The 21,826-nt window shown below is 39.7% G+C and overlaps 1 protein-coding gene across 5 annotated transcripts in view; it reads right to left on the reverse strand.

Annotated features, from left to right (window-relative positions):
* The window catches only part of Eip93F (Ecdysone-induced protein 93F), a 66,667-nt gene that overhangs the window by 27,942 nt on the left and 16,899 nt on the right, over nucleotides 1-21,826 (reverse strand). For 3 of the 5 annotated variants that reach the window (XM_085487219.1, XM_029316498.2, XM_085487220.1), the window contains exons 2-8: nucleotides 15,087-15,868; nucleotides 14,685-14,993; nucleotides 13,715-13,954; nucleotides 13,175-13,254; nucleotides 5,644-6,079; nucleotides 1,753-1,990; nucleotides 81-954 (exon numbers count right to left, since the gene is read on the reverse strand). In XM_085487219.1, the coding sequence (XP_085343345.1) occupies nucleotides 81-954; nucleotides 1,753-1,990; nucleotides 5,644-6,079; nucleotides 13,175-13,254; nucleotides 13,715-13,954; nucleotides 14,685-14,993; nucleotides 15,087-15,868 (2,959 nt within the window). The remainder of the gene's footprint in view (nucleotides 1-80; nucleotides 955-1,752; nucleotides 1,991-5,643; nucleotides 6,080-13,174; nucleotides 13,255-13,714; nucleotides 13,955-14,684; nucleotides 14,994-15,086; nucleotides 15,869-21,826) is intronic. The other 2 variants (XM_085487221.1, XM_085487222.1) reach the window with 2 other exon arrangements.

Below are 21,826 nucleotides of genomic sequence, written 5' to 3' on the forward strand. Positions count from 1 at the left end.
GTATATTTTATTAAACGCGAGGACGCTATCAAAATATCACGTTTATCAGAAAAAAGAAAAGAGGGGCTTAATCGATTTACCTCTTTCGCGGCCTCATGAGATGCCGCTCCTTGACTTTGTACTCAAGGGTGGAGTGCGGAACTCCGTAAAAGCTGCCAGCCCGATGCACGCTCATCTCGCCGCGCTGTACCGCGCGTACCGCCTCGACGAGGCTATCCCTGTCGTAGTTCCTGTACTTGCCGCGTTTCGGTCTGGTACCCTTGCCGCCGGTACCCGGCTTCGATTTCGCGTCTTGCGCCTGTTGCTTGGCTTGCTGCGACGACTGCGTCTGTTGCTGCTGTTGCGGTGGTTGCGGGGGCGTGTAACGGCCCCTCTTGAACGGGCTCGGGTCCGTCATCATAGTCTGCTGCGACGAAACGACGCCGGCCGATTGGCAACCCGGCATACCGGCCGCGCCGGGCGTTTGGCCCTCCTGGAACTTGACGCTGATGCTTTTGGCGATGACGTCGCGGAAGTTGACGGCGGCCACCGCTTTGCCCACCAGCGAATTCGTGGGGCTGCTGGTGCCGGAAAACGCTGGGCTAGCTCGCTCCAGAAGACCCGGACTCGAGGTGGCAGTCGCGAAGCCCTGGGCGAACGCGGCGGAGGTCGGCTCGCCGTTCTTGCTGGAACAGCCCGGCGTGCTGGCGGGCTTGTAGGACGGAATCTTCAGTATCGCTCTGCCCTGAGCGCTGTCGCTCGCCTCCTCCTCGATGTTGGGATTGAAGTCGTCGTTCGTCATGGGTACGCGCTGTTGCTGCGATTGCGCCTGTTGATGCGCAGCTAGGGGATGGTGGTGATGGTGCTGATGATGTGGCTGCGACTGGTCTCCGTTCACATTCTTGTTCAGCCTCTTATCTTCGCTCATCAGCTTCCTCACCACTTCCGGTATGCGATAGTCTCGCGTGTCCAGCCCTATGAGTTTGAAATATTATTTATTTATATTTATTCTTTATTATATATATATATTTATATTTATTATTACTCTTGATTAATAAGAAATTATTGTTGATAAGAAACAAGTTTCAGCTTTTTCATAAATTTTAATTCAAGTTTGATCTTGCAATAATTTGTGGCTTTAAATATTATACAGCGAGATATATGGTATTCGAAATATTTTTAAATCAAATATAGATAAAACAACAAACAAAGTTTAATATCAATTTGATATAATTTGAACAAAAATCATAATTGCCTCTGTATTTATTCATTCGTTCATATACATTTATTCATTCGTCGTAATTGTAAAGATACAGATTTAAGCTACTCAATTTAATTCGCAGTCTTTAAAGGCTGAGGAAATATCGGAGAGCTAACTGACCAGGGCCCGGCTTCTATCGATTCTGGAAGTCCTATTGCGACGTAATACACTTTTCGGCTTTCCTCTCCCGACGCAGAGATTGGTTGGTCACATTTAATGAATAAAAAGAAACGAATACCTGCCGGAAATGTGACCCAAATCCCGGATAATATAATTTATACGACAACAAGCTTCCGCGTACTTGTAATCATCCAAATTGCATTAATAAATATATTAAGTAAGCGAAATAGATTTACCTCAAATTTTAAAAAATTTAGACAATCTATTAATATAATTATAAAATCTTGACAGGCTATGAAAACTTGCAATTTTCAAATAAAAGCGCGAGAGACAAACTTTTAACAAATAATTACTTTTAACAAAAAAAAAATACAAAAGATTTGATCTTATACCTAATGGCGCAGCGGCAGCTAACATCTTCTGAATGTAAGGACCGATGTTGGCGTGTTCCAGTCCCGGCCATTCGGTTCCTGTCTCGTGTCCCCGTTGTAACAGGTTCCTGAGGGAATCACCACCGGTTCCTTCGAACGCAGAGAACCTGACGAGATCCTCCAACGAGAGCAGAGGCTTCAGCAGGGCCTTCTCGACTTCCTTCTCCTCTTCCGCGCCGGATAATTCTTTATCGTCCACCTGTTAAAAATATCTCTTCTAGCGTTTTCTGCGTATAATCCTTGCTCGTGAAAGAGCATCTAAATTGCAGATTACGGTCAAGTTGCCCTCTCGAGGAAAGTAAAAGTAAAAGCTTCCACTCCGTCTCCGAAGACGTGAATAGAAACGGTGCTCTTCTTATCATCGATAGTCATTAGACAATCGTTGTTGCTCGTATATGACAACTACTTGTTCGAGAGTGCTTCGTCGAGAGGTGTGTGTCTGGAATGTACGTGTATCTGTATCGTGTGTAAGTGTCAATTGTCCATGTAAATATATACAAAGCGTTTCTCGTAAAGCGACCGCATTGCATATTTTAAAAAAAGTATTAAAATAAGGAAAAAAGCGTAATGCGCGCAGAAAAGAGTACTTTTGGCTTTGAGGACGTTACACAAACTGGATTTCGTGTAAAAAAAGAATCGCGAACAGTTTTTATTGTTTTGAGATGAAAACATTTCGGGAATCTTGAAAATCTCTTTTCGTTATTTAGTGAAAATCATTATTGAGTTTTTTATTTTGTGTTTTATAAAAAGAAAAAAGTTTTGCCTGCAAAATAATTAAATAAAGAAAAGAATTGCTACTAATTTTTCTCTATATCTAATACTCATTTTAAGATTGCACGATCAAGTCACTTTATGCAAATCACTCAATATATATACATCTCCATCGAATGTAGAATAGCCAGCCAAGCGCCATGCAGGATCAGCTGCTAATCGGTAAACGGTATACTTCTCAAAGAAAGCGATCGAATCATTTTTACGGGAAACATTCTCGATGCTCTCATTCGCGGTACAATATATATATATATATATATATATATATATATATATACTATAATCTCGACTACCTTTTCCTCGATAGTCCCCAGCAGAAGGAAAAAGAGGGCGAAAAAATTCGCGTAGGGTAGAGAGAAAAAGGAGAGAACTTATCTTCGGCGTGCGTTTCGACGAGATACGCCGGAATTCAGGTACTCGGGGGACTCGTTTAAGATGCATGCATTGCACTAAAAATGAAGCAACAGTCTTCTACGATGGTTGCCACGTATGTGTACGCGATCGCATGAAATGCAGACAGGAAAAATGAGACTTTAACCGTCCTCGTGCATAGACCTCGTGCTTGCGAGCTCGACAAATTGTACCATCATAAAATAACGCCTCATGCTAAGGCGCAGTTTGGTCGACAAAATGATTTTTAAGTGGCAACTACTATCACTAATAACAGATCGTGCGATGCAATTGGAATATTAAACAAAAAATATATATATACAATAGCGAGATATTTTACCAATGAAGGAAATCATTCGTATTACAAATTTAATCTTTTTTTCTTTCAACAAAAAAATACTCTTTCTAAATTCTAATAGTGTCGGTAAAAATAAGCTGCATGACACTTATTCTACAAATAAATCCAAGATCTTGCACTTTAATACGATGGATATTCTTGATTATCCAATTGCGATCAATTACCGTTCTACACACGTTAAGCAAAATTAATCGCAATCAAATCAAGGCAAAAGACACTATCAGGTGATGAGGATTAAATCGGGCCATCGTGTTTAATCTACCGTAATCTTCGATCGCGCGACTGTTTCATGCATGGCAGCGCGTTCGCACTGGGATTGCGATCCGTCTATTTCGGAATAATTATTTGATTGGACGTCTCTCTACAGCGTAGGGTTATATGCGCGGCACATCGAGGATGCAGAGTGTCGAGGTCCAGAAGCGTACATTCACGACCATTTATTATTATTGAATTCCGGGGCCATGAACGCCCTCGTTAGAGACAAAAGAAAGATCGGGCCCGGACAGATCCTTTTTTGTTTTTCGTCTCGACACGACCTTCCCAAAGACTTACCTCGAGTCTTGCAACCTCGCGGACACCAAGTTGCCGTGTGTTAAACTACAAATAGTGAGATAAAAAAAGTTAAACAGCCCATGCAAAAAAACACTGGACACTACTGAGCACCACGGCGACCGAAACAGAGTCGCGTAGACCATCGTCCCCTTCTTCCAGCATAGTGTCACCGAACAAAACGCACACTTGCCGTCGACATTTTTCGGACTAGATCAATATTTTCTCGTTGCTCTCCGCGATATGAGAAATATTAAAAAATAGTTTCAAGAAAAAATTGAATCTCTCTTTGACTTGAAAAAATTTCACTTTCTCTGTGTATATTTTTAAGAGTATACAAAATAAAAAAAAAATAAAGTAATCAACAAGATAAAGTAATCAGTATCGATAAGATTAATATCATCTGTCTATAACATTGGAACGAGATTAATCTTCGTCAAAGTTAAATTTGCTGCATTAGCAAGCAAATGGAATTTAGCAGACGCGAAAACTCTCGTAATACTTGATATTCGATAATGAAACTGTTCTAGATTAATTTGACGATCGAAAAAATCCCACCGACCGAGTCCGAATTTTTTGGGCGTCGTTTCGCGATAACGGGACACACTTGGTCCACGCGACATCCACGATCGCCGTGCCAGAGGTATGTTTTGGGGAAGCTTCATTCGTTCTTCCTAACCAAAACCACACTTAGGTACAAATGGACGGTATGTATCCGCGAATTTTCCCTCAGCGAAATCTCCCTCGTGCATCGTTCGGTTTCCCACCCTTCCATGTTCCTCCGCATGGTAATCGGCCTGTTTCGTCATGTATTTAAATCATGGAGAATTACTACTCGCTTGCGAATAGTGTTAGTTGAAAGAAATCGAGTGCCTGATGATACATACATATTCTGTTATATTAATTATATTTTAAAGATTTTTTTTTATATACCGTTCTCATTTCTTAATATATTTTTATATATCTTCTTTCTTATTTTTTAATATTTTTTACGATTAAAATATTCTGTAAACATTAATTAATCAAAAAATATTTATAATTAATATTGTAGCTTAAATAAATAAATAAAATCGTTAAAAAAATTTCATCTTCGTCCGATAAAAATCTAATCAAACACTGCCTTTCTTCCATATTTTTATATTACCTTTTATATTACATATTATCATGTAATAATCAGGTTCTCAAATTTATTCTTTCAATATACTCTTATACGTATTTCGTAAAAATTTATAAATCAAAATATATAATATCTGTGTAAATGAAATAAGGAAATACGGAAAAAACTCGCGCAATTATACCATCAGGCACTTGCAGCGAATCACGAATATGAAAAAACGCGGTATATCGGATATCCCGAAACGAGTCAACGGAGCAATTTCGAAATCACTTCTTCCGCGTCATCGACTCGTTTCTGGATAAGGACCAACAAACATCGATAACGGAAACTACCGGAGATAAAAGATTCAACTCGATGGAGAGTCCTTATACGTCGTCTCGGTAGACGAAAATATCTCGCTCGCCGTTCAATGCCAATTTGCATCCTCGGCTCTTTTTACCCGACACGCGTGAAAGACCGACGAGGAAAGTTCGGCACGTGTCGGAGTTGGAACGTGCTCCACCCTTCGCTCTTTCTCTCTCTCTCTCTTTCTCTCTGCATCTCGCCCACTCTCGCTCTTCTCTTTTATTCTTTCCCTTTCATTTTGATCTACCCTCTCTCCCTCTCTCGTCTCTAATTGCAAGTTTCGCTCTAACTATCTCTTCCGTTTTCTGTCCCCAAAACCTACCTCGTCCACTTGCGGGGGCGGAGTGGTCGCGGAGGCGTTTTGGGTCGTTTTTGGTGTAGTAGTAGTAGTAGTAGTAGTAGTGGTGGTGGTGGTGGTGGTGATGGTGGTGGTGGTGGTGGCTGGGGCGCCGGGCTCGTGAGGGTGTGAATGGGTGCTAGTCAGGGACGCGTCCCTTTCGCGTTCCATCGCGAGCTTGTAGACCTTGTTCCGCAGCGTGCTACGCGGTATCCCGTAGATCACCGCCGCCCTTCGCGTGCCGAGCTTGCCGCTCTGGATGTCCCTAAGGGCGGCTTGCAGCTCCTCCTCGGTGTAAGTCCTCCTGCCACCCCCGGCACCCACCACTGGAACACCACCGACGCCTGCCGCAGCTGCCGCCGCTGCCGCCGCCGCGGCCGCAACCGGTCCGGTCATTCGCGGTTTCGCGCGGTAACACGAGCTAAAACAGTGTTAATCGACGTTACATCGGGTGATGTACTGTTTTTTTTTTTTTTTTTTTTTTGCCTGCAATCTAGTGAATTTCGAGACGATAGAAAAAGAATCTGATATATATTGGTGAGTTTGTAATACACAGAGTGGACAAAATAAGGCATTGCGAAGTTTTAAAAATATTGTTTTTAGAGAAAAATAAAAGTTGTTGGAAAAAGTTATAAGGGTAAGATTGCCAAAAAGAAGTGAATAGTTTGTATCGTTAATTTTACATAAACTATGAAACATGACGTAAAACATTCATTTTTCATCGATATTACCTCAATATTTTTATGCACAAAAAAAAAGAAAGCAATAACGTTTTATTTTATTCGCCTTGTATATTGTTAGATGTCAACTGCTTTTTATTACAGAAAAATTTATTTTCGTGTAATTTTCACTTCGTTATCAGCGACTTCAAAAATATAGTTTTTTTTAAGAATCGATCAATCATCATAATGGATCTCATTCATCCTCGTGCATTAAGCTCGGAGTTTAAATAAATAACGTATTAAAAACAGATATATTATTCGAGAAAATCGATATTGTACAGGGAAAAAAATAATTCTAGAAAATTGCAATTTTTCTCATTTCCTAAATCGTGCTAAAAAAAAATGCAATAAAATATTTCGATAAAAGCTTTCGTTTGCATCTAATTTAAAATTGCTACGAAATCGGGGACACTAATCAAAACGTAAGCAGCGCTAAAACATCTCGTAGCAAACGTGTAATATAATCCAGAAATTATAAAAATTAATTGGCACAATCGATAAACTCGCTCGAGTCGGTCTTATACAACAAAAGTCGAAGTATCCATCGCTTTTCGCAAGCTCTCACGTGCGTTCTCTCGAACTCAATAGACGATTTGCGTTAAACAGCCACGTGGCTCCTTCAACGTCTGCACGTGTTTGACGTTCGATGATGAATAGCGAGAATCCGCGAAACTTTAAGCTCGCCTTACGAGACATTCAGTCGTGTAAATTAAGTTTTTCAAGCGCACGAAAAGACACGGTGTTAACTCGACAATTTCACAAACTGCCACGTGCAATCAATAATATCTGACCAGAAAAACCTTGTCGGAGATGTTCGCGAGCATTTACATCTCTTTAAATACATAATTCATTTACATAAATATCATTTCGCACAGCGCGTGATTTATACCGTACGTCATATGGATGAGATTTATCTACGTCGAGAGACGAGAATTAAAACAACGTACACAACCGCTCTAACATCGCCCTCAGGGCAAGCAGCGTGGTATTAATAATTTTAATACACGTTTTCGCTAGAATTTTCTTTTTATCGCTATCATAAATTGTCGCGATTATTTTCCGAAACGCATTATATTTGCTAAGTAGTGTTTTCGTGGTAACGAATTATTCCTATAAGCAGTCTATGACATCAAACATTGTATCAAATGTCTGATCTTTGTTCTTTCATAAAAATAAACGGTTCGTACATTATCTCCAGCATTATTTTCTCTCTTTCCTCGTTAAAACGCTTGTTTGCCAACTTTAATGAAAGATAAAGAAGATCAAACATAATCTAAATTCTAATTTAAAAAAAGAGGAAAATGTGGTAATTTTTAATATATCGATATATCCATAAAAACATAATGTATATAAATAACAAAAAAATTAGTTTCAATAAAAAGCTAATCTAATAATAGCGGGAAGAAAAGACACGTGCGAATCTCTTTTATTTTTCTGATACCGCTTTCGCGCAACAATAAATAATCTTCTCGATAAATTCTTACAACTTATGATCGCTTCGCTAAAAAACTTTCGGCGCAAAAGCAGCGGGCGATATTTTGCATTTTTTTAAATATATCGATATCTAAAAAAATAATATATAAATAAAAAAATTAAATAATTTTAATAAAAAAAAAAAAAAAAAACGTGTGTAAATATCTTTTTTTCTCACACCACTTTTGCGCAACAATAAATCTCGACAAATTCTTACAGCCGAATCATCTTGCAATCGCTTCGCGCTAGCGTTAAATATGCGAAAAGAACGTAAAGAACTTGGGCGCAAAAGCAGCGGGCGATATTTCGCGCTAGCATAAAAGAGACGTGGCACGAAGGCGATGGATATCGGGCCGGTGTAATTTGTCACAACGATAAGATTAGAGAGTAGCGTAAGGAATCATCGCGCGAGAAGGCTCCCCTTTCGTCGTCCCACCCCCGCTTGCACATGCACCGGGAGCCCCCCTCTGTCTTAAGTTCGTCGACCTGAGAGCCGCTGATAAAAGTGCATTTCGTTCGACGCTGGCCTCCCGGATAGGTCCCGCTACGTCAGTCATCGACCGGCGCTGATTTATCTGCGATTTTTGTTTGTCGACTCGTCTGCGGTTTTGCGCGACGATATGCACCATGTCGTCGTCGTCGTCGTCGTCGTTGGAAACTCGGTCGACTTGGCGCGTCCGTGTGCGTCTTCAGGTTCAACGTTCCTCGAGTAATGCTGTCGCGTAATTTCGTAGAAAACGGTATTCGTTAAATGAAACGACGCGGTGCGCGTATTTAATCGAGAAGCGAGAAATTTAGACGTTAAATACGCGATGATAAAATGAATATCAAAATTAAATCGGAAGATAATAAATATAGAGAAATGAGAAAAATAATCGACGTGTAATAACATGTTTGTTAAATATATCGTAAGAAATTGTTGTGCCGATAACGATTTTGCGTGACGTTAGACAAGTATCTTGGACATATGTATTTACGCATCCGAAGTCAAAGCTTCGAACGACCGAACTAAACTGGTTCGGTTTTGTAAATTCTCGCATAAATCGCAAGACACTCACGCAATCGCGAACCAGATAGTCATAATCTTGTCCTTCGCGGCGACGTCAATACCTCTTTGGCCAGCAAACCTTCTCTTCAAAGCCTTCTAGGAACCGGTTTTGCTTCAGTACTCCTGTCTGGTTTTATTGCGGCTCGCCTATTTTTCAGTATCGCGGACGCGAAGTGTACGTCTAATTTCGTTTATGACCAGCCATGGCGAAGGCACGTTCTAACATCTAGTCTCAACTAAAACTCGTATTTTTTATCACGAGTCTCTAAAAAAATTATGATATGTTAAAAAATCCACATAATCCTCTTAATTATCAAAAGAATCGCGAAAATCTTTGAGATCAAAAACGTTAACGTTTATTAATTAATGATAAAAATTGAAATAAAGATTCCATTATCATAACAATATTAGTGAATGTTCAAAGAAAGACATCGACAAGTATTCGATTGCGTAATATCAGTTTATAGAGAATGATAAATATCTCAAGATTCGCTTGCAAACTAAAGAACAAAAACTTGACGTTTAAGTAGTGTAGATTTAATTTGAATATATACTATTATAGAGCTGGTATTAAACTTCTGACGAGAGCAATGCAATTTTCATTTTATCTAAAACTTTTACATAACGTGTGCATTGCATGCACGTGTAACTAGATGAATATAGAGGAAGAAGAGAAAACCTCCATAATTAATATTCTCAAAGTTACATGTGTAACAATAAAATTAAAGCAACAGGATTATTGTATTCTTCCGAAAATGCATTAATATTTTAATGTAAACTTAATATTTTAAATACACAGTTTTAATATTAATTCAGATCAAGACAAATTTTGAATTTGCTTTATGGATTTTATTCGTACCAAAGTGACTTAAACGCAGGACGCTGTTGTTTGCACTATTGTGTAAATTTTCAATAAAATACGGAACGTGTTATATTAACGCGGATCAGCCTTCAACAAAGCGATATAATATTTATGAATAATATTAACTGATTTTGAAGCACTCACCTGAGAAATAAAATTCACATCGCGTGTTGATCATAATAAATTACGATGCTTCAAGTCAGTATCTTTATTTGTCTACGAACTCTTTTCATGCTATTTGATAACTAATTTCTTTTAACTTCAACTTAATGATATTCAATTTTGAATCACTCTTAAATTAAAATATGTAAAGTGCGCATTTATTTAAAAAAAAAAAACGACGATTCTTGACGTGTATTTTAATCGTCTTGTTATATTTCTAAGAGCTGTAATTGCCGTAGATTTTAAATTATAAAAATATACAAGTACATTTTTAAATTCGCATTTTCAAGATTTGTCGAATTCAAAATTTAAATATTCGCAACATAAAATTTGAATTGAATTTTAATTTCGACCCGGCTACCGCGGTTTCGTTGGCGGTCCTATCTTATCATTAATTACGTCGTGCATATGCGTCGGCGCAAACTTCTTTCGCCTCTTTCTTTTCTCTTCCCCTTTAATCTTTCTTGTCTCTTCTACTCATTCCTTACTCCTCCTCGCTCCTCTTCGTTGTTTCTCCTCTTTTCGAGTCGCACACCCTCCCTTTAACGTTCCTCGTAAACGAGGTCGCGATACACACGAGGTACTCCACGGCTTCGATGTGTCGGGAGGTGCAGATTACGATGGACTAATAATAGACGATGATAAAAATTTGATGCGCAAAATGTTCCGCGAGGGAAAACGGCGAAAACAACGGGAGCAACGTACGCAACTTCGATACTTTAGCACGACGATCTGAACACACTCGAGTCGCGCGAGTCATTCGAGCTATCGACGATTGCTTCCATTTTTCGCGCGAGAAAAATAAAAGTTAACATTCGTCAATGATCGATGGTTGTATCAATTATTACGATGCAATCTGTAATTTTTTTCACAAATCTGATATACGCTCATAGTAAAAAATTGAAACAACTTTAATTTTTGCGGATAAAATCGAAGGCTTCTGATATACACTCATTATCAAGGTTTCCTTTTTATCATGAATCGTAAGAGAAAGAAAAATGCTATAGCATAATTACAATATTAATGAATATATTAATTTTTTTCGTGATGATATAAAATAATGATAATGTAAAATACCTAATAAAAAAATGTGTATAAAATTCCCTCCTTTTTGCTGTCATTTATTTTTACGAATAGATTCACGAAATCTGCTACATCATGTTTCGTATTCGAGACTACAACAGAGTTGCATCGATTCTGTGAAACGCACTGCTTAAATATTTATCGAGGTACGTACCGCAGACGTATAGCAGTTTAAAGCTCAAAGGGTTGAAAAGTTCAAGCAACTCGTCGGTATTATTACGGTTTAGAGGGTACCGAGACTGTTTACCGCGATCGTGCAAACGTATTACAACGAAATTTTTTCGTGCAGTTTTAAAACACTGGAGTACGATACATTAACTATTCGCGCGTGAGAACCGTGCAATAAGCGACCCGCTCAGTTGTGACAGTTTTATCAAAGAATATTCCCTTTACATCAAGAAAAAAGATGTATTACTGTTACTTTGTCTACCACATATGATGAACAAAATTACTGCAAAAATTTATAAACTTTATATTTAGTAAAATGTTTGCAATAAATTATTATTTATTAATAATCTTCCTAATAAAATGCATGTAATATTATTTAATATAAATCTTTAATATAACCGTTAATTTTTTTATTATTATTATTCAATTAAAATTAAAGAAACAAAAATTTTAAATTTATAAGATTATTATAGTCTTTGTAATCCAAATAAATTTTTTAAGAGATAAAAGGGCTCGTCAAAAAATAATCGCAGGGTTCGTAATGTGACATACTCCAGATATACATATCTCTCATGTTTAAGATAATCGTCAAATGTTCACAATACTGTTATTAAGGTCGATTTGATAGAACGCATTACCAAGTTCATCCAACAAGCTTGTGTTTTACCGCGATTTTAGATCCTGATAACCGTGCCTCTTTATCTATAACCTTGTTCGCTTTTAATTACAATTATAATGCACACAGGGAATCATATATACACGCGATAAAAATAAAAGAAGATTCATAAATAATTAAAAATTAAATATAATTAAAGAATTTAATATTTTTTTCCACAAACTTTTTGACCATACATGATCGAACAAAAAATTCTATAAGGTTTGAGCTGTATTCCGTCAAGATTGTCAAACTTACCTCGTATATATTTGTAGTCGTATACAAGTCGAAAAATACACGAACACGAACTCGATCGAACGGGCGTCATTCGAGAACGATACGATTCCTCTCGCGCTTGTCGCGTATGACGTCTTTACGAGGGAGATAAATCACGGTTATGCCCGGCCGCGGTGATTGGCACCTAATTGCGACGACATTCCGGATCGACTGGCTGTCAGTTTCGCGATTTTTCGAAAGTCGTTTGGCGGCGGCATTTTAATCGACGCCTTATCGAAATAACGAGCCTACCCGGCCGGGCTTCGATCACGAGGAACGTTTTCGCCAGGAGGAATGTGCGATCGCGGATCTTTTTTTTTTCTCTTTCTTTTTTTCTTCTTTCCTCTATTCAGTATGGAATGTATATTCGTATCAGCGACTCTCGCCTCGAGGTGTAAAGCGAGCCGCGCGATAACACCGAAACGACGTCGACGATCTCGTCGTCATCGTCGTCGGTAGGCGACGATTTTTCCATCGAAAAGAAGGTCTTTTCGTCGAACCTGAATACTCTTACTGTTTGCCGTCGTCTCTTTGCTCTTCACGGGAAAAGAGAGGAATCATGTCTCTTTTTATTCCGATGCGCACTCTGAGGAATGCTAATTCTATCTTTCTTTTTTTCTTGAACTAAGACTCTTTTTTCAATGTATTGAATTTATCGACGAAAGATGTAAAATTTATTAGAGGTCTAGAAGTTTTAAATAAAAAAAAAAAAAAAAAACTCGTATAAAACTATAATTTTTGCATGAACGGAATTACTTCAATTTATTTCAGTTTTTTATTTTTATATCTACACGGCGATTTAATTACGACTGTTTCATGATTAATCTCCTTCGTTTGGGTTTTATATATTTATCACTTTGACGAATCAAATGAATAACGCATAGCATATATAATTTTAGATTAAATGCATCGCGACATATCGAGTTGATTTATTTCACGCTGGTTTAGTGTACGTATAAATCACCGACAATTAATAAGACATTTGATATATTCTTTTACACATTTTCTATATATTCTATATTTTTCTCTACTCTATTCAAGAAATATTAAAAAATTATGGTACTTACTTGAGAATAGTCTTGGGATCGATGCCTGTCGGCATTCTCAGAGGTATTTTCTGTTGCTCTAGTAGGGATATGTTGTTGTCCTAAACACAAACAAATGGATAACAATATTAGTAAAAAGAAGCGATCGAGAGACTTTAATAAATAAATAATAATTAATATTACGAAAGCATATAGCTTAGTTATTTAGAGACGTCAGCGTTAGTCACTTAATAACACGACTAATACAAGCACTAATAAGACTATAAAAAAAAATTCTCTTTCTTCAGCAATATACCATAATAACGATCGTCGCGCGTGGATGATGACAAAGTCTACTAATCAAATTTGTGCAATATTTAACGGATAATTTAAAAAATCGTTTTCGCTCGTTATACGATCCTTCGAACACTTTACGAACCGCGCAACGGATATCCGAAGAGTGATTCGGATGAGCGGTATGAGATAGAAAAATGAAACGAAGCCGAACAGAGAGAGAAAAAAATGTACATTTACACACACGATAGAACAATAAACGCCACGAAGAAGACGTCTCGCGCTTACCTGAGAATTTCTGGGTTTTGCCGAGAGATCGAGCGGTTGATCGGCCGCCGCGGCGCTGTCCTGGTGGGTCTGCACCCCAACAAGGGGCGCCTCCCTCGGCGGTAAGCACCATTGGGGCAGCAGGGTGGGGTAAGTGCCGCTGAGAGCGGCGGCGACCACGGACGCCGCCATCGGATCCACCTGGACCGACATCGGTGATTCCGCCGATCGCGAGCTGCTGCTACTGTCGCTCTGCGGACTCTGCGGGGCACAACACGGAGAAACGTGTCATACCGTGCTCGCCGATCGGGCAAAGTGGATTGATATAGGATATGGCGGAAAAAACTTTAAAAAAATATCAAAAAAGAGAGAGAGAGAGAGAGAGAGAGAGAAAGAGATAGACCCGCGAGAAAGACGCGAATACATGGGGATCGAATTCTGATCGAATTCAGTTTTCAAAAGACGTGCCCGTCTTCGCGAGTCCTCGTGAATCTTGTATGGGCGCGTCAAAGTGATCAAAGCTGTGTGTGTGAGAAAGAAAGAAAGAGAGAGAGAGAGAGAGAGAGAGAGAGAGAGAGAGAGAGAGATAGATTGTGGTGGTGTGACGGTCGGCGCACGACTTAATCGAAAGCAGCAAAGACCAGGTCGGACTCGAGCCGCGCTCGCGATGGCACAACAGGCGGATGGAGAGGTATGAAACGAGATTCCGATGACGCGATTGCGTAAGTGACAGATGAAACGAGCAACATTGAGGTATCTACGTTAACGTTATCGACTAAATGGTTCGATATTTCGAGTACCATCCGAAAGCGTTTGAGGTGTCGCGCAGCCTCGCAATCCGAATTTCGCGTAAAGGAGAAAGATATATATAATAAATTCGTTCCATGACTCTCGTCGAGATAATCTCTACACAAAGTTAGCGATGAAGAACGAGGTCGATGCTCAGCCATGCGCAACCTCACACCGGACAAACTCGTCGTAAGTTACTTACAAGGGGCGGCTGGTCGTCGTGGGGTAGCTTGCCGTCGAGGCAAAAGTAACACTTGTCGAGCGGCTTCCAGTCCTCCGGCGGCGGGCTGGTGCGTCTTCCAAGGAGAAACGGCGTCGCGACGCTCGTCGCGTTTCCCTCGCGGCATAACAGTCCCGACCTGGTCCCTTCCGAATCCGTCGCCGGCGTCGTCAGTATCGTCGTGCCGCCGCCAGCGGCTCCCGACACCTCTTGTAGCTCCTCTTCCTTTTTTACCCTCAGTAAGCCCTGCGTTACCGGTGCCCGCTCCAACGCGATCTCCTCCGTTCGTTCCTGCGAGAAAAAACGAAGAATAGGATGAGAGAGAGAGGATCGCAGCAGAAATGCAGAATAAATGTAAGAAAAGAAAAAAAGAATGACACCAACCTTGGTCCCTTCCGTGTCGGTAGCGTTGGCAATCGGGTGATTCGCACGATCGTTTTCCGTCCTGAGAGGGCTGGTCGCCGACCTGTCGGCGTCCCCGTCGAGCTTGAGCCGTTTCTCCGCCTCGTTTTGGCCCCGTCCCGTCTCCTCGTCGTTCTCGTCGCCGTCCTCCTCGCCGTCGACGTTCTCGCCGTCGTTCAGCCGGCGTCCGCGTCGCCGTCTCGTCGTAACCGTCGTCGTGCCGGTCGCCGTTGCTGTCGCGGACGAGGTCGTCGTCGTCGTCACCGCCGCCGCCGTCGTCATCGTCGTCGTCGCCGCCGTCGTCGTCGTCGTCGTCGTCGTCGTCGCCGCCGCTTCCGTCGCCGTGTCCGCCGTTCTCGTGGTGTCCTCTCGCGCGACACCGTCCACGGGCTCCTCGTCGGCGGCCTCGGTCTTGATCTCGCCCGGCCTCAGACGACGCGGATCCTCCTGGTGATGATGGTGATTCTGCAGGGGATGCCTCTGCAGGCTCTCCTGCTTCACCACGCTGGTAGCGAGCGTCGTCGTCGTCGTGGCCGTTGCCGTCGTCAGCGCCGTCGACGCCAACGACGTGGGTACCTGGTGATGCGGCCCGATCTGATCCAGGCTCCCGGCTATCGGGTTGCAGGACGACGACAACGCCGGATAAAGCCGATGGTGAGGCTGTGCCGTCGCTGATTCGCTGCTGCGGGTGCCGCTGTACAGGGTGTCCTGGTATTGCTTCCATCTCCTACGGCCCATCAACTCCTCCGCTACCCGTTCCAGACCTGCGACACCACCGTGACTACATCAAACAATGACATGCGCCGGGTCACCCGTCACCCGTATGTATATGAAGAAAGTGTTACTTTCAATAGAGTAAACAGACATTCGACGCTAGGCTCGCTGCGATGCGCAGGACCGATAGCTCGAAATAGTGAAATAGACTCTATTTATTTTCAAAATAATAAATGTTATGACAATTTTATCAAATACGATTATGGAATGATGAGTGTTTCAATTACAAGTATAAGACTGGTCAATTGATAAAATTCAGCAATATTTTAGTCATATTTTCATCATTCAAAATAAATAAACAAAGCTTTAAAAATATATTTTGCAAATATATATATATAATGATTACTAAGTTTTCGACGAAATCTTAAATCACAATCAGTAGAACACACCAGATGGAGAAGGAAAGCGTTTTTACTGAAAGTCAGTAAAATATTCATCAATCGATCGATGAAATTTCATGTCACTGCTTTAATCATTTTCATCGATCCAGTTTAACAGAACGCAAACATATAATGAATATTTTGTCTTCGGTTTTAAAGCAGTTTGTCTACTCCTACAAATATGTGGTACCAACATATTCCGAAAGCCGAGCCGATAAGTCTATCAAAACGTATATTTTCCTGAATCGCAAACTGTCGCTATCGTAATTTTATGCACTAAAATAAGTGGCCCGCGGTTTTGCGCAATCGCGGTTGCATAATCGTGAGTTACGAGAAACGTATTCGTCGCGCGGATGTGACGATATCTATATAACCCGCTGCACAAATTCACGCAAGTGCACCGCTATGCGAATGCGCCAGACCGACTCGTTTGTCATAGGAAATGATGGACGATGATTAAAGTTCTAGAGAAAAGCACGCGGATGCAACGTTGTTCTTCCAACGAGAGTTGCAGGCGAAATTATGCAAATCGCGCGCGATTTGCGTAACCGGATATGGTGGTTTTCGAAGATTATGGCCGCAACTATTCAGCGTACTCTAGAACGAGAGAAGGAAGATAACAGATCTGCGAAAAGAACGTCTTTTTTCTTTTTATTTTTTTTTTTGTGATTCAAAATGCGCGAATGTTTCGCAATTACTGGAGATTTATTGCAGCATTTGAGAATACCCGAGCATTTAATTACACGTACGTGGGAATGGACCGTGTTAATCTAATTAATTAACCTTTTCACCGCTCCGCACAAATAAATGGACGCTGTACGGAGATTAAAACGTATGGAAATATAATTTCCTTGGAACACTCTGTTACTCCTTTACAGTTACGTGCAATTACTTGTGAAAGCTTCGTTGTTTCTAAAGATAAGGGAAATCTTTCCATTTGATATATCCTTCAATTACGAAAATAAGTATATATACAAACATATATAAATATATATATATATATCGAGAGATATATTTATTATTTGTTTTAGATAATCCTTCCTCGAGAAAGAACGCATTTTTCTGCGCGTTTAACATCTCAAACATTTCTGTGTCCCAGGCAGCATTATGTCAGTTAAAATTCCGTTCCATTCGTCAGAATGGTTCGCGATATAGATAACGTGATTTTTTTCGCTTCCTTATCCAAAGGCCGAATAGTTGAGTGTTATCATACCGACATGACGTGCCTGACTGGCTCCGTCGAAAAGATTCGCGATTTCAGTTTCGCGCCAACGGATGCTCCGATGTTAAATCATCACCGGGATTTTACAAATTATGATATTTATGCTAGTCGAAACAATTATCAGACGCACCATAGTACAATGTAGTACATGTGTATTTGTGTGACGGATGTTAATTTCCTGAATAAATATTTAACATCGCGGAAATGCCCGCCAGCGTGAGCTTGTGTTTTTCGCTCGTTCATTAATTTAGCAAACAATATTCGATATTCATTTGAGTAAAAGCTCGGCGATCTGTCGTATAATTCGTCATCGAAGAACCGTGAAACCGATTTGATTTGTGACGCTCGAATTTAATCTTGCGTCAGACGTGCGTTTCGCCGCTTTTGCCAATATACGGTGCCTGAAATTTCTCTTTCTCTCTTCAAGATATTTTTTTTTTTTTTTTTTGCAAATTTACAAAGAATATACCTTCGAGCTTGCGCGACTCTCTAAATAATATATAATATATAAATCAGCGACGAAATATAGAATAAAACCTTTCTCGTTCTCTGTATAAAATAATTCATACACATTATCTGATCAAGATTATCGCGGCACATATAATTCTACCATTTACTTCGTTCAACTTATCGCGCTATGCCGCGTGAAAAATAAAGTTCCGTCGATAAATCCTTTAATTTATGCACTTTTACGACTTTTATCGGTGGAAAACATAATTTACTCGTCGAATCGCCGGCCTCTATCTCTCGAAAGAGCGCATCCTAACGTCGATCAAACGCAAACCGACAACGGCCGGCCAATTACAGCTTGGACGCGCCAATCAGCCGCGCTTCTCGTCTCGGACACCCGGTATCAGCCGCGCGTGGCGCAAATGCAACGTACCGTCACGCCAATCGGTGCACGTATATGTGCATATACGGATGCATGTATGTGTGCACGTGGTGCATACATATACATACACGCATACGTCTCACACTACGGGCGTTCGCGCGAGCGCTTCTCTCGCATTCGTGAGACGAAGAGACGATCGTGAATGCACACGCGCACCATTCTATACGAGTGTGTACGTGAATATGAAAATATATCATCGCGTGCGAATCGAGTCCGGCGGCGATTTTTCACGGCGCTGGATTGATTTTGTCGCTTGGATAGTCATTAGGGCCTGGTAAAGAGCCGGTGGCGGCACGTCGCTTCTGCGAAACGCGCGTTGTTTCTGTGAAACGACGGGGAATTCGCAAATTAAATTGCACACGGGATCGATACGGTTCGTGGTACGCACAATTCGGCGTGTCTTGGAACTTCGATGCCTTTTATCGGTCTGTTAATCAAATCCGACTCTTGGCCATTTCCGCGCGGATTTGTCATTGCAAATTGTTATTTTATTTGTATAATAAATGCAGCGAAACTATATCGATTACATCGATATTTAGCACAAAATTGCTGCAAATGGACAATCATGGATGTAAAAAAGTAGCGTACTCAAAATTGTATCAACACGAAAGAGATGTTTGATTCTCTATCATTTTCCCAGATAACACTTTTAAAAATATTGTTTTTGAAAATATGAATTTCTCATTAATGAGAGAAACCGCTAAAATGCAGTGCATCGTGTTGCTGTACCGCTTAATTTGAGATCAATCTGTAGTGAACCAGCTTTGTGGTGAAACCATTGAAAAATTCAAAAGAAAAGTATATAAAATAACTAAGCCGTGTTTTTTTATCACGTTTTACCTGTATAAATTTATGAAAAATAATATCATTTATATATTGAGCGAATAAATAACGCAATTATATTATAATATATCGAAAATATTCTGCCCATAATTATTTGTGCAATTATATTCAAACAATAAAAATCTGTAAAATGTTGATAATCTTATTAATTAAATCGTTCACCGTGCTAAAAATCAAGATTGAGAAGCAAATATCTTCGATCTACACAATGCAGATTCATTAAAGCCAGATAACTAGAATTTATATAGCAATAGAAGGCCTCGGTTAGTGATAGTGGAATCGCGAAAACAATTTCGAAAGTACGTTAGAGACTCTTTCTCTAAATTAAAGCCCGCTAAGGTCGGTTTATCTCACGCAAATGGACATTCGCACACAGCTAATTATTTCGCGCTGTATTTCGTACGTCGCAATTATTATCGCCTGATTCAACGGCGCGTATCGAGAGTTAGTTTAATCGTGTTATTTTCTTCGAAAGATGCAACGCACACTCTCGCGTAGTACAAATTAATTCATCGTCGTAAGTATCGAGCAAACTCCGAGGCGCGAATCGAAATCGCTCGATCGCGAACGGCGCAGCTTTGAAATTTCGCGAGCGTAATGAGTCTTACGCGTTTCAACTGCATGTTAATTAGTTCAATCGCTAATTATGCGTTCCGCTCGATAATTACCGCGTTATCGATTTATACCGATATCAGTGACCGATGCGCGAGAAGAAATTGATAATTGTACAATTGCGTGTTGCACAAAGTACAAATATTTTATTGCAATGGTTTTGTAAAATAAAATTTTATGCAACTCAAACTTTTTTATATTTATTTCATTCTTAAATTTTATTTTAAAAATGAGCCAAAGAATCCACTTAAAAAAATATATTAACGAATATTACTAATTCTTTTACTAGAAATGATCTTAATAATCTGACTTCTCAATTAATCCGACTTGAAGTCACGGTTTTGATTGCAGGTCGCAAAGTGTTGACCGCCCTTGTCATTTAAATTTATTATCAATTTCAGTACCAGTTTGTTTTCAGGATAGCCGAGCACTCGTCGGCATTAATGGTGATTAATATGTAACGGCATTAGCATGTTAACCGGTTCTCCAACAAAGTTGATAGAAAGCTTGTAACAAGTAGGGAAGTTGATTTTCAGCGCGAAGGGACGGAGGATCTACCGCGTGAAGCGCACACAAATTTCGGGAATTGCTGTAAAGTAATCGCGGAAGATATATCGCAGGTCTCGCTCGAGTTCATGAATAAGCGTAAATTAGCTTGTGAAGAACGAGAACGCCATTGATCACTTTGGATAGTTTGCAATTATATGTCGTACGCTCGACGAAACGTTAATCCTTAATCCTCAACCGACAATATTCATTTTCCAAACTTACGTATTTTAACTTGTAATTATATTTATGTAAATCAAGTAATTATTTTCACGAAAAAATACAAAATAAAATGTAGCACACAAAATAACTGATTATTTAATCATAATAACGCCGTCAATTAAAAAATATATATAGGAATAAGACAGATTGCGTGAAAAAAATTTTATAAAATACAAAATATAAAAATATATAATTGGAGAAATTTTTTTCAGAAATAATATTGAAAGCCCAGGAAATACGCAAAGATATAATAATTGCTCGCATTTTTCCTTTTTAAATTCGCCCATTTCAGATACAAGCGTACGGGAAAAAAATAACCCCGGAAAACTTGCTCGAATTAACGCGGTCGCTTGGAAGCGCGCATGAAAAACATCTGAATAAATTATTATTGTGTGTCGAATGTTTGCGAACGAATGGCGACGCCCATCGCGTTAGCCCATCGCCGACGTGTACGGCCATTATTTAAACGCTCTACTTCCATGCAGCTTATCAAATATAGGTATAATGCGCTTTGCGGAAACGCGAACTGGATCCACGTCGGTCACGCCGCAAGATGTGTGCGTGTTATGTGTGTGTATGTGTGTGCGTTTGCGCATGCTTGTCAGAAAAATGCACGTCTGATATTATGGTCAGGGACGCGCTTTAACATCGCGGTCTTAAGTGGAGCTTACACCCTTATCGATATTTTTGAAAAAATTCATGACGCAGCGGCTCGTGTGTTTTTAATCTTCTTCGTGAATCAGATAGTTTGACGATATTTTGTAGCAACGAAAAGAGATTCATTACCAGTTGAATTTACAATTACAGTATTAATTGATTTAATTTTTTAATTGTACATTCTGCCGTTGAATTATGAATTGATGTAAAAATATAATTATAAGCTATAGTTAAATATTTTACACATTAGAGATATCGTACAAATTTATTCAATATTCTTAGAGAGTATAAGAATATAATTTTTAATAACTGATTCATAAAGCGGTCTATTAATGAAAAAGAGGAGAAGGTAGTTTTTTAATACAGATATCGATACAAATTTTCAGAACGTATCTTTTGTATTTATTCAATTTATTAAAAAATACATGCAAGATACGTTCTGAAAACTTGTCTAAACAATATATATCGAGAAAAGAGAAATTATGACGCAACCTAAAAAAATTTGGAAAAATCATAAAAGCGCATAGAAAAATATTTGTAAAATTCAAAAGGTTTATCTGCTGTATATCAGTAA

This window comes from Nylanderia fulva, unplaced genomic scaffold (genome assembly GCF_048542155.1).
Source record: "Nylanderia fulva isolate GAGA-0341 unplaced genomic scaffold, ASM4854215v1 Scaffold51, whole genome shotgun sequence".
NCBI classification, from domain to species: domain Eukaryota; kingdom Metazoa; phylum Arthropoda; class Insecta; order Hymenoptera; family Formicidae; genus Nylanderia; species Nylanderia fulva.